The sequence below is a fragment of the Notamacropus eugenii genome, chromosome 2, assembly GCF_028372415.1.
Source record: "Notamacropus eugenii isolate mMacEug1 chromosome 2, mMacEug1.pri_v2, whole genome shotgun sequence".
NCBI classification, from domain to species: domain Eukaryota; kingdom Metazoa; phylum Chordata; class Mammalia; order Diprotodontia; family Macropodidae; genus Notamacropus; species Notamacropus eugenii.
In genome coordinates, this window is record NC_092873.1 from 118,546,370 (window position 1) to 118,559,129 (window position 12,760).

The 12,760-nt window shown below is 40.2% G+C and overlaps 1 protein-coding gene across 2 annotated transcripts in view; it reads right to left on the reverse strand.

Moving 5' to 3' along the window:
• The window catches only part of MCM3 (minichromosome maintenance complex component 3), a 49,358-nt gene extending 44,164 nt beyond the window's left edge, over positions 1-5,194 (reverse strand). Inside the window, exons 1-3 of one of the 2 annotated variants that reach the window (XM_072642441.1) lie at positions 4,882-5,194; positions 1,536-1,648; positions 66-274 (exon numbers count right to left, since the gene is read on the reverse strand). In XM_072642441.1, the coding sequence (XP_072498542.1) occupies positions 66-274; positions 1,536-1,648; positions 4,882-4,959 (400 nt within the window). In that variant the 5' untranslated portion in view covers positions 4,960-5,194. The remainder of the gene's footprint in view (positions 1-65; positions 275-1,535; positions 1,649-4,881) is intronic. The other variant, XM_072642442.1, reaches the window with a different exon arrangement.
• Positions 5,195-12,760: the final 7,566 nt, after the last annotated feature.

Consider the following 12,760-nt stretch of genomic DNA (forward strand, 5'->3'; position numbering starts at 1 on the left):
CCATCATTCCTACAGTGCCCACAAGAAGTCCCCTCTATTCTGACAACGCTATTCACCCCCCTCACATTTGGTGACGATGCCTTCCACACAGACGATGCAACTGAGGAAGCAGGAGGTGAGGGTCCGAGGAGAAACATGCTTGGAGCCAAAGCTGCCCTCCAAACCAATGTAGAATTCCTCATACTGCTTAGCATAGGTGGCATCAATGGAGGCCACAAAGTCCTTCAGGGCACGCTGGAAGGCGAGGAGTTCCTCAAAGGCATTGTTAAGGAGCCTGCAGATGGCACAAGAAGGGGGAAAAAAATTAACTGAGAAAGGGAGAAACAATCTCTCTAGTAAAATAGGGATCCAAATCCCAAGTAAAACATTAACCCAAATGTGACCCGAAAGGATCAAAACAAGATCACAGATTTATAGCTAAAAGGAACTTTAGAGATCACCCAGTGTAAACCCTTTATTTTATGAGTAAGCAAACCGAGGCCAAGCGAGGTCAAGTCACTCATCCAGGATCACACAGCTAGTAAGTGTCTGAAGAAGCATCTGATCCCAAGTCTTCCTGACTCCAAAGGCAATGCTCTACATCCATCCATACACTCTGCTGCCTCTCAAGGACTTCCTCCAATCCCACTCATCTCACCAACGAGAACAGTGAGAGTCAAGTCAAGAAAAATGGAGCATGAATGGAGGAGGCCTCCTCTGAACTTCACTGGTCAAAGGTTCTCCTAGTACCCCATGCCTGCCAGAGACTTATTACCAAAAGTTTTTTTAACATGTCCATTGAAAGTCAGAAGAACTTCAATCCCTCTCAGTTTAACGGATTTTATTTAATTATTTATTAAGCACCTCAATGCTTATCAGGCATTGGGTAAGGTGCTGGGGACATAGGAAAGAGGAGAGAAGCAAGAAAAAAGATGAGAAGAGAAAGAAGAGATAAGAAAAAAAGAGAGAAAAGAGGAAGAAGAGAGGAGAGGAAAGGAGAGGAGAGGAAAGAGAAGGAAATAGTTCCTTCCTTCAAGAATTTTATATTTCACTGCTACTGCGGAGAACTCATGAAAGAAAACCTTGAATCTAATTTCTAAAAGCAAGGCAGGAAATGTGAACTCTGTGCCATACTAGAAAGAACCCCACTGACTGGTAAATGACTTCTTGTTTCTAGAAAACCAAATTTCTACTCTTGGTATCAAAGGGTGAAAATCAAGAGATCAGGCAATGGAAAAATAGAAAGTCCAAGCATATTATAGTCACAGGTTCAAGGAATCGTAGATCTAAAGCTAGAAGACACCTCAAAGATCATCTAGTCCAACCCTTTCATTTTCACATTGACTCGCCCAAAAATATAGAGGCGGTAAACTTCAGGAATGAATTTGTACTCCTGTCCTCTGACTCCAGGGTCAACACGATGAATACTGTCTCCACTTAGGTATCAGTGCAGCTCCCTGGTTGGGAGATTATGACTCTGCTCCAGCAAATAGAAAGGGGAATAGGAAAGGTTTCCATTTGTACTCATTTCCCCCCTCAGCAACCCTAGTACTTACCGAATGGCTCTCTTCTCATTCTTCCTACGTAGATCATTCACATTGACAATCAGACGGTGCTGGTTATCACTAATCAGCTCTCGAACTTTGCTCTGATAAATTCCCTGGTCTTCCTACAAAATAGCCAGAATTCATTAATAGGCCTAGTCAAAAGGTTTATGTTTTAAAGCGATTCGAAATGAATACAAGAAAACGACTCCTCTCTCCCTTTACAGGAGAGGTGGGTGACTAAATGTTGGAAACGTTACATACACTGTCAGATTGAGTTTGATGCACTGTCTGGTCTTAATAACCACAGTAAATGTTTAACAACAAGCTCTCTGGGGGAGAAAACATCTCCAAGACACATTTTTTAAGATTAATCTCTCTCCTTTTCAGTCTGAAACCTTTCCTTTATAAAGAAGAGAGCAATATATTAACAATAATCAACTGTAAAAGACTTAGCTTCTCCAAGACCAACACCCAAAACAATCCCAAAGGACCCATGATAAATGCTATCCACCTCCGGAGAACTGATAAACTCCGAGTACAAACTGAAGCATACTTTTTTCAACTTTCCTTACTTTTCTTAAGGATTTTTGTGTTTTCTTTCACAATATGGCTAATACGGAAAATGTGTGGCATGACTTCATATGTATAATCAATATACTGCTTGCCTTTTCAAGAGGTGGAGGAAGGTTAAGATGATTGGAATTGGATGAAGTCTCTATGAAGGAGGCAATTTTTAAAAATCTCTGCTCTAGGACCAGCTTTAATCATTATGTTATATAGCATTCAGTTTCTTTTTTTATTATCTCTTACTTTTATTTTATTATCTTTCTTCCCATTTACACCATTACACTATATATAAATAGATATAGAGGTTGTTTTCCTGGTTCTGCTTTATCTCATTCTGGAACCTTAACCTTCTCATTCTTCAAATCACACTTCTTACATGTCCACATTTTATTACATTCATCATACAACAATTTGTTTAGCCAATCCCTACTTGATGATTATCTACTTTCTATGTTTTTGGTATATGTGCTTTTCTATCACTGACATCAGAGTATGTACCCAGGAGGTTCTCAAAGGGTAGGAATATTTCAGTCACTTTCTTTGAATTCCAGATTACTTTATTGAACAGTTTGACCCATATATAGTTCCATAAAAAAAGGTATTAATGTGCCCAGCTTCATGGACTATTTGCATCTTCTGTGATCTTTGCCAATTTCCTGGGTGAAGTGAAATTTGAGTTGCTTTCACTTTCATCTCTCTTGTTATTAATGACTTGAAATAATCTTTCACAAGTTCATTAACAGCTTGTAAATCTTCTAAGAACTGTTCATATTCTTTGATCATATCGAATGATAAATGATTCTTGGCCTGACGTACTTGCATTGGTTCTTTGTATATCCAGGACCCTTAGAGATCTCTATAGGTAATGCAAAGGCTTTTCCCCCAATCCAACACTTTCCTTTTTACCCAAGTTACATGGATTTTCTTTGTGAAAAAGGTTTTATCTATTTTATGTTATATGATCACCTGTATACTCCTTCCATGTTTGGTGGGGGGGGGGGGGAAGATCTTCTTATCCTAGTCACAGAAGTGAAATGAACTTAACCTGTCATCTAAATTTTTATATCACCTTTCATTTGCCTTTTAGAGTATTACCTTTCATTCAAGTTGCACATTCATTTTTACCTTATTATTGTCTAAGATGGTGCTCTAGATTTAATTTCTGCCAATCTGCTTTCCAGTTTTCCCAACAATTCTTTCAAATATGGAATTCTTTATCAAGTAATTTATCTCTTCTGGGTTATTAAGTTCAATTGTTTTTCATTCTTCTTTTTTCAATTTGTTCTATCAATCTACTTTTCTAATTTTTTTAACCAATACCAAATAGTTTCAATGATTACTGCTTCACAGCAAAACCAAAGGTCTAGAAGTAATACCCTTCACTCTTATTTTTTTCATTATTTCCTTTGAGATTCTGAATCTTTCATTCCTCCAAATGATTTTTATTATTATTTTGCCTACCTCTGTCAAGTATCCCCTTGGTAATTGATTTGGCAAAGTATTAAGTCTGCAAATTAATTTAGATAATATCATCCTTTATCTTCTGACCTAACATGGAATAAGGAAAAGTTTCTGTGTTTTCCCATTGCAAATGATTTTAGAAATGATTTCATTATTAAAAATAACCCTTCAAGGTCTATGACGTAGAATTTTTAGCATAAATAAATGATACACTTCCTCAAAGGCTTTTCCTGCATCTATTCATACAATCCTGTAGTTTACAGTGGTTTTGTTTTTAATATGAACGACTATTAATTGCTTTTCTAATTCTGTATCATCCTTGCATCCATAGTAGAATGCTAACTTGTTCACAATGACTAATTTTTTTATATAGTACCACTTTTTTTGCTAAAAATTTTTAAAATTATAACCAATACTCATTAACGATACTGATGTATAGTTCTCTTTACTTTATCCTCCCCTGGTTTAAGTATTAGGGCCAGGCTATCCCCTTAGGGATCTTCATGTACTGATTCCCAACTTACTGAGAAATCAGATAGACCCCGTTATTTACAGGAAGACAGTCTTCGTCAACCAGCACTGCCTAGGTGGGGGAGCCATCTCGACAGGACAAGCTAATCCACTTGACAGATAAACATGATTTCTTATTTATCTGGATTAAGTAAACACAACACCCAGGACAAGCATCTTCTCCTCCACCCTGCCTCCCTGCCAAAAACAAAACAAACACCAGCCTGGAAAAGCACACCAGCGTCTGGGAGGTCTGTGCTCCCTCTCTTTAGATGGTGATGTTCACAGCTGTCTATGCCAAAAACAAAAAAATGCCACGAGAAATTTTTCAAGAACTATTTCCATTCGACACGAGTCACTACGCACGTGTCTGGTGCCAGAAGCTCCAGACTAGTTTTGGCTACAACAAAGATCGCAGACAAGAACTTTTCCCAGGTGGACCCTACCCAGCCCCACCCCCTGTCCGGCCCCACCCCCGAGAGAACAAAGCCTGGAGCATCCCGGCACCCCGAATCCAACAGAAGCCCACGGTTTCACTCTAACCCACGCTAGCTTTTGGGGGGTCACACGGTCCGGGACAGGGGGCGTGAAGGGCTCCTGGCGAGCCCTCCCACCCACCCCCACCCGCCTGGGCTCGCACCTACGGCCCGGACCCCGCTCCCTCCAACCAAGCCGGCCGAGAGGAAGACAGAAGGACCCTCCTCTTCCTCGGGCCTCTTCCCTGCCCAGCGCCCGCCTCCGCCGGAGCCAACGGCCACACGGCCTTCCCCTGACCCCCTCCTCCCCCAACACGCACGCACACACGCGGAGCCCTCACCTCGTCGTCCAGGAAGTCCAGGTAATCTCTCTGCGCCTCCCGCAGCTCCACATCGTCTATCACGGTGGTGGCAGCCATGCTTCCAGACTGCAGAATGGACTCCGCTTCTTCGCTCCCCCAGCGCTGACTCCTCCCCAGGCGCGAAAGTTACTTCACTTTTCCCGCCACCCAAAGTTACTTCCTAGGCGGCTGCGGAAGCAGGTTGGATTCTGATTGGCTGCAACTTCCGCGGGCGGAAGAACGTGTGCCCAATGGGCAGCTCCTTCCTCCCCTTGGCGTTCCGATACGTCCTCATGGCGGGAAACTTACAGATGTCTATTTGCCCCTCCCCTCCCCTGCGCCCTTAAGTCAAGAAGAACGTAACTGGCCAATCCAGAGGGCGCGATGGGCGGAGCTTGTGACTTTCAGCTCCCGAGGGTTGGGACTGCAACGAAAATACGTCGCGTTGCTTTCTGGGAATTGTAGTCCATATGATAGAAATCTAGTAGTCTGGGTGGTTGGTGCTACCTTGCTTTCAAGCTGTTTCCCTTCTGGGTAACGTACAAAAACATTATCTGTGTCGAGTCGTCCAGTCTCACCTGCGCCTTTGTGTTCACTTTGTGACCGGGAAAGTCAATCCCTTGTTCTGCGCCTTCTTTTATAACAGTTTGGGAATGATGTTATATTACATTGGAGAGGGGGTATCAAGGGACATAAAAAAAGTGACGATCATTGATTAATTTTGTTTTAATCAGGTAGACACGGCCAGAGATGTGCTGGAGCGAGCTCCTTACCCGCAGAACTGGCTGCTGAATAACTTGGAAATCGGCAAATGCTCCAGATGAAGGACTTGATCTGTTTTATTGATTGTCTAGAATTCAAGACAGAGATGAAGGAATGTTAACGATGCATTTTTTAAAAATTATTTTGTTTTCAGTTTTGTACAGTCAAACAATGCAGATTTAAAAATAATAATAAATAAATAATATTTGTTTATTTAATAATAATAAATAAATGATGAGCACATTACACACCCGCACACACACACACACGCACACACGCACACGCACACGCACAGTTAAACACAGTTCAACATTTACCAACACACTCGGGAGATTTCACAGGTCCGCAGAACTGCCCTCACGGATAATCGGGCAACATTTCTGTAATGTGCACTCAGCCTGGGCACCGAGAGTTAAAGTGGTCTTCCCACATTTCTGCAGCCGATACGAATGAAAGGCAGAAATTCCTCTCTCTCTATCACAAGACTGATTCAGTATAAGAATCGATGAAAAGCAAATATCTTCTCACATCCATCACGCAGCTGCTCTCCGTGGTGTCGGAGATAGAGTGCTAGAGCTGGAATGAGGAAGACGGGGGTTCAAATTCAGTCTATGTAACCTGAGGCAAAGCACAAATTCTCTAAACCTCTGTTTCCTCATTTTTAAAATAAAGGGATTGGACAAAGTCTCCAAGGTCCCTTCCAGTTCTAAGTAGTGGCAGGCAGGTGGCGCATTTGGATAGGGTCAGGTAGAACCTGATACATACGATCTGTGTGACCCTGGGACAAATCACTTAACTTCTGCCTGCCTCAGTTTCCCCATCTGTCAAATAAGCTGGAGAAGGAAATGGCAAACCACCCCCAGTATCTCTGCCAAGAAAACTCCAAAGGGAGTCACAAAGAGTCCACATGACTGAACAACAACGTGTTTCTAAAGCGCAGTGCCCGAAACATAGTAGGCACTACGTAAACTTTAGTGATGAGGATGATGATGATAGCGGATGTTTTAAATACCTGGATACATTATTAATATGTGCTCTGTAAGCTTCATGCTATTTATCCCTATAAGTTGAGGAGATTAAGATTGATCCTGTCTTATTTTCTTATTGATCCTATTTACAATTAATTGATTTTGTCCCCTAAGTGCTTCAATCATGGTTCTTTGTCTCTGAACTGAATTCAGCGTTCAGCTGGTCTGTAACAGATTAGCTTTAAAAATACAGCTCTCCTGCCTCAAGGAACTTAACTGATCTTGGTGAATGTGTGAGAATGCAAGGAAGTTTGGGCTTGACACTCTTACTCCACCAAGCTTTCCTTCAAGGATGTCTAGTTTGCTGAGCCACTATCCCACACCTGCACTCAGACAATAAACACCTCTTAGTATCATGAGAGGAGAAGAGGGGTCAATGCTAGCCCCCATTACCAAATTTCCTACCAATCATGTTGTTCCCTGTGCCTCAACTCTTTGACCAATCATGATCCCAAGATGTCATCTACCCTCCTCTTTGTAATTTCCAAAACCTTGTATTAAGAAGATCTGTCCTCTTGCTCCAGGTGTTTGGCATTAATGGAGGCAATCCACTGACCCATTTATTGACAGGTAACATGACCTTGCTCTGAGATCTACCTCAGTTTACCCTTTCATTAAAATTCAATTTCTACAGTTATATAACAATAAATACTTTTGTCCTTCAAAGTTCAAACATGAAGGATACTAGAATTAAGTCCTTGCTCGGCTACTCACTATCTGTTCCTTCCTAACTAAACTAATTCCAAGTACACTTTCCTCATCTCAGAGGGATTGAGAGCTATGTAACCTGTAGCTCAAAGGCTATTTGCATAAAACTCTACAAAATGGCCTTTGAACAGTAGATTATATCTATTGTACCTCATGGGGTTGTTGTAAAGATCATTTGAGCTAATTTCTATGAAATATTTAAAAACCTATCTGTATGATTGCATATTTAAGGTCTTATTGATTAGCTGTAAGACTATGGTTTGAAAGCCTAATATCTGATTACTGTCTGATTTCTACATTTGCAATCTGGAGAACAAAAACCAATTCATGAATCAAGATCCTGTTTACAGTTTTATACAAGATGAGATATGAATAAATGAATGAAAAGATCAGTAAATGGTTACTATGTACCAGGAACAGAGCTAAGCATTAGTGATACAAATATATAAAAAGTGAAATAGCTTCTTTTCTCAAGGAGTTTATATTCCAACACAGCAGGTATTCTTAATTTGAGGTCCACCAATTCCTATAGGATCCATAAATGGATTTCACGGGATCTGAAAATTTGGATGAGAAAAATTATAACTTTTCTTCAGTGTAATTGGTTTCCTTTATAATCCCGTGTATTTTAATATATTAAAAAACATTCTGAGAAGAGGTCAATAAATTTTCACCAATCTGTCAAAGGTGTCTATGATACAAAAAAGGTCTAGAATTCCTGTGATAGGGTGAAACAATACACATAGGAGAATGGTAGCCAAGGGATGTTTTGGTCAGGAAAGTGGTCTCAGGGATATTGAGTTGATCTTTAGGGCAATTAACTAGTTCATTCTTTCCAGAGGCAATGCTGCTGTTGCTGCTGCTGTTACTACTGCTACTACCAGCATTTATAGATCACTTTAAGGTTTGTAGTGTTTTACAAATATTGTCTTATTTTAACTTCACAACAATCCTAGGTCCTATTGATGAAATTTGGAGTGCTAGGACCCTAAAAATGCCTAGGCAGGGTTGCCTGGAATGAATTCACACACTCAAGCCATCCTTCGGTTGAGGCAGTTTATTGTAATACCAATAGAAGTGGGCAGAGTTCCTTTAAAGAATTTACAACCTAATGGGGGTGAATCTAGAGCTTATATAGAAAAGGGGCATGGGAAAGGAATAATTATGTAATGCAAAGGGTCCAAGTGTCATGGGAGCAGGCGTCAGTAATCTATGGAAAATGTAGGGAGTTTTTCAGAGATAATTTTGTTGATACCAGACATTGAGGGAGCTGTTAGAGGCATGGACCTTGGGGATCTGACATGAGGGAGAGTGCTTGGGTCAGGCACCCCTGTATCTGTTGTTTATCTAAGGAATTACAGGGTGAACTCTGTCTGTATCTGTAATAAGAAGAGAATTTTCTCATGGATGGGAGAGGAGGGGCTGGGTTGCTTTCAGAGACATGGTGGTAGGGCTTTTTGGGATCTAGGTCCCACCACCCCATCACTGTTATTATCCCTATTTTACAGATGAGGAAACTGAGGCTGGCAGAAATGAATTTTATTTACTGTTGATCTGATTACTATGTTCAAAGAAAAGGGAGGGACAATAAAATATGTTGCTACGTATCCCGATTTCCATTTTTATTCATATTTATGATCTCTCATCACCTGGTATATTTCAAGGCCAATCCAACTTCAGGCTCACAATACTGAGCAGGTAGAGAAGATCTTGGATACTGTGAAAACTGGTGATAATGTAACGCTTTGTTTTTCAGCATTCCCAGGGAAAGAGAAAGCATGGAGGTAGTTTATTTATTTAGTTTCCCAGATAAGGAGAATAATCTTAGGTACTTTCTTTACAACTTCCAATCTTGGAAGTTGCCTAGAGGAAGGAGAAAGTATAGAGATAAGGACTAGATCAGTATAGTTCTCTGATTTGCCCAGAGTTACATAGTCCATGTCTATTTTTATTTTTTTTAAGCTGGCACAATTTATTTTTTTTTTTATGGTTTCTTGAAATATATCTGTGAAAAAACAGGCTTTAAAAAAAAAAACAACATTGTGTTTCAAATGGAGCTGGGCCCAGGGTCATACCTGAATTCAAATTCAGCCTCAAATACTTGCTGTGTGATCTTGGGTAAGTCACTTAACCTCTGTTTACCTCAGTTTTCTCATCTGCAAAATGGAAATAATAATAGCACCTACCTCCCATGGTTGTTGTGAGAATCAAAAGAGATAATAATTGTAAAGTGTTTAGCATAGTGCCTGGCATAGAGTAAGTACCATATAAATATTTTTTACTATACTATAAATATATTGTATATAGTAATATACATACTATATATTAGTATACATAATATACTAATATATTACTATATATAAGACACTAATATATTAGTATATATAGTATACTAATATATAGATGTTATCATTACTACTAGCTGTATGACTTTGAACACTTAACTTCTGTTTGCCTCAGTTTCCTCAACTGTAAAATTATTATTAGCTATCCCAAAGTGGAGTGGGCTGATGTAGCAGGTCATGGGTTCCCCCTTTTGAAAGTCTTCAAGCAAAAGCTGTTGGATTACATGTTGGGGATGTCACAGTAGGAGCTCTAATTTGGGTTTGAATTGGACTAGATGGTTTTGGATTCTCTTCCAGCCCTGAGATTCTGTAATACCGTAACTTCATTCTCTGTGCCCCGTGGCTGCCCATTGTTAGCTGCTTAAACTGTTATGAAGACTTTCCTGATATCAAGCCCACATTGGATGCTTTATCATTTCCACCCATTCATTGCTCCTAATTCTGCTTTCTTGGGACAAGCATAACAAGTCTAATTAATCCCTTTTCCAAGGGAACCACTAAGTGGCATAGTGGATAGAGAACCTGGCCTGGAGTCACGAAGACCTGAGTTCAAATATGCCGTTAGGTGCTTATTAACTTATTAATCTCTGTTTGCCTCAGTTTCCTTAACTACAAAAAGAAAATAATAATAATAACACCCACCTCTCAGGGTATTGTGAGACTCAAAGGGGATAATCATTGCAAAATTCTTAGCACAGTGCCTGGCACATAGTATAAACACCAAATAAATGTTAGCGATTGATATTGTTCCACACGACAGCCCTTCGGTACTTGAACATAGCAATTATGTGTATCCTAAGTCTCTTCTCCAAGCTAAACATCCCCAGTTCCTTCAGCCAGTTCTTGGACGGCATGATATTCAGTTCCTTCACCTTCCTCTTCTGGACAATTCCTAGATCATCCATATCCTTCTAAAAGCAAAGCATTCAGCACTGAATACAATAATCCAGAATGATCTGACCAGGGTGGTACATGGTAGGAATATCACCTCCCTAATCTTGGACACCATGTCTTTTTTAACGTGGCCAAAGACCACATTAGCTTTTTTGGTGACCATATCCCATTGGTGATTCATATTGAGTTCAAGGCCTAGAATGCTTTTCTCCCCACTCCTTATAATACCTTGGTTATTTAAGGACTCATCTCATGAAACCTCTCTTAATCCCCTACCTGATTCCTCAACTGATCTCATTCCCCACCCCTTTACACCACTACAAAAGCTCTGGGAGGACAGGGACAGGGACAGTCCCTTGTGTTCAATGAGTATGTTTATGAACTTTTCCGTTCCTTAAGGTCTCATGGATCACACTCTATAACTTCTATGAGATGGGGATGCAATTTTTGAACCTTAACTAGAAGGTCCAAATGCTTTGTCAAGGCTCATCTCTGAAGTATGATAAACCAAATTTTTGAAAGTTTGGAAAACACTTTTCATTTCTAAACTTTACTTTTAAACTAACTGCCCTAATCTTACATGGAGAGATTGGAATAAAAAACTTTACAAATAGTTCACAATTGTATCCACAGTGCGTAACATATGTTGTTCAGTCATTTTTCGGTTGTGAACAATTCTTCATGACCCCGTATGAGGTTTTTTTTAGCAGAGACACTGGAATGGTTTGCCATTTCCTTCTCCAGCTCATTTTACAGATTAGGAAACTGAGGCAAATAGGATTAAGTGACTGGCCCAGCATCACCCGGTTACTGTCTAAGACTAGATTTGAACTTAGAAAGATGAGTCTTCCAGACTCCAGGCCCAGTCCTCTATCTACTGTGCCACTTGGCTGCCCAACTAGCACATAGTAGGTATTTAATAAATGCTTGTTGAATGACTGACTGATCTTTAGTTTCTGCTGAAAAACCTCAGATCTTTTCTAAAAAAAAACCAAAACAAAAAAAAAAACTGCCATGTAGCTATGCCTCCCTTATCTTTTAGTTTTGAAGTTGATTTTATAAATCTAAGTTTAAGACTCAATATCCAGAGAATATGAGCGCTGGCAACACCTTTCTCCCTTGTCAACTACACTGTCAACCTCTGTAAACAACCCCATCAGGGTTAGGGTCTCCTGTCCCACTGAGAGGACTTGCCATATATCACTAAACGTATCATGGTCACAGGTTGTCAGGCTCTATATCAGGCCACACAATGGCTTAAGGCTGCCCTCTCTCCGCATTGCTCTTTGCCCACCTCAGTCATGATTGAGAAGGTCATAATTCAGAAGGTCATTCTACAACTATTTGTCAATGACAAATCTTTTGGTGGTTCAGGCTCAGCATTAAAGCAAAATGAGACAATGGTCGATCACAAAACCTTTAACAAAAGGAACTTTATTCAATAATAGAATGGAAAGGGTATTTATTCACAGTGTTGATTCATGGCTGATACAGATTGGTTCAGTTGGCTACAGCTTCCTTTGCTTCCATATTTGTCATAATGGCAGGCCTGGTCAAAAAGGGTGCAAGGAAGTAGTAAATCTGTCAATCTAAGGAGCCCTGACTTTTCCTAACCTGGGCTTTTATGTCTTGGGTGGTCATGAAGCAAATATCAATTAACTGTATCTAAGTCCCCTGGATCATTTAAGTCTCATGAATGGTTTAATTGCTTTTTGAGGGAAAAACTAGCATCTTAGTCCCTTGGACCATTTAAGTTTCAAGGATGGTTTAATTGCTTTTTAAGGAAAAAAAATAGCCTATATGGTAGGGACCATCTAGTCTGCTTAGACCATGAGTGATGAATTTCTAGTTATGGGATTGACTACTACAGGCCCTAACCAAATTAGCAAAGGATGTTACTGTTACCCAACAAGCTCTGGCTACCAGTCATGGAGATAGATAAGAAGGAAGGGAAATACACATTTATGAAATGCCTACTGTGTGACAAGTGAGTAGCTAGATGGTACAGTAGATAGAGTGCCAGGCCTGAAGTCAGGAAGACATCTTCCTGAGTTCAAATCTGGCCTCAGACACTGGGAAAGTCACTTAACCACATTTGCCTTAGTTTTCTTATCTGGAAAATGAGCTAGAGAAGAAAATGGC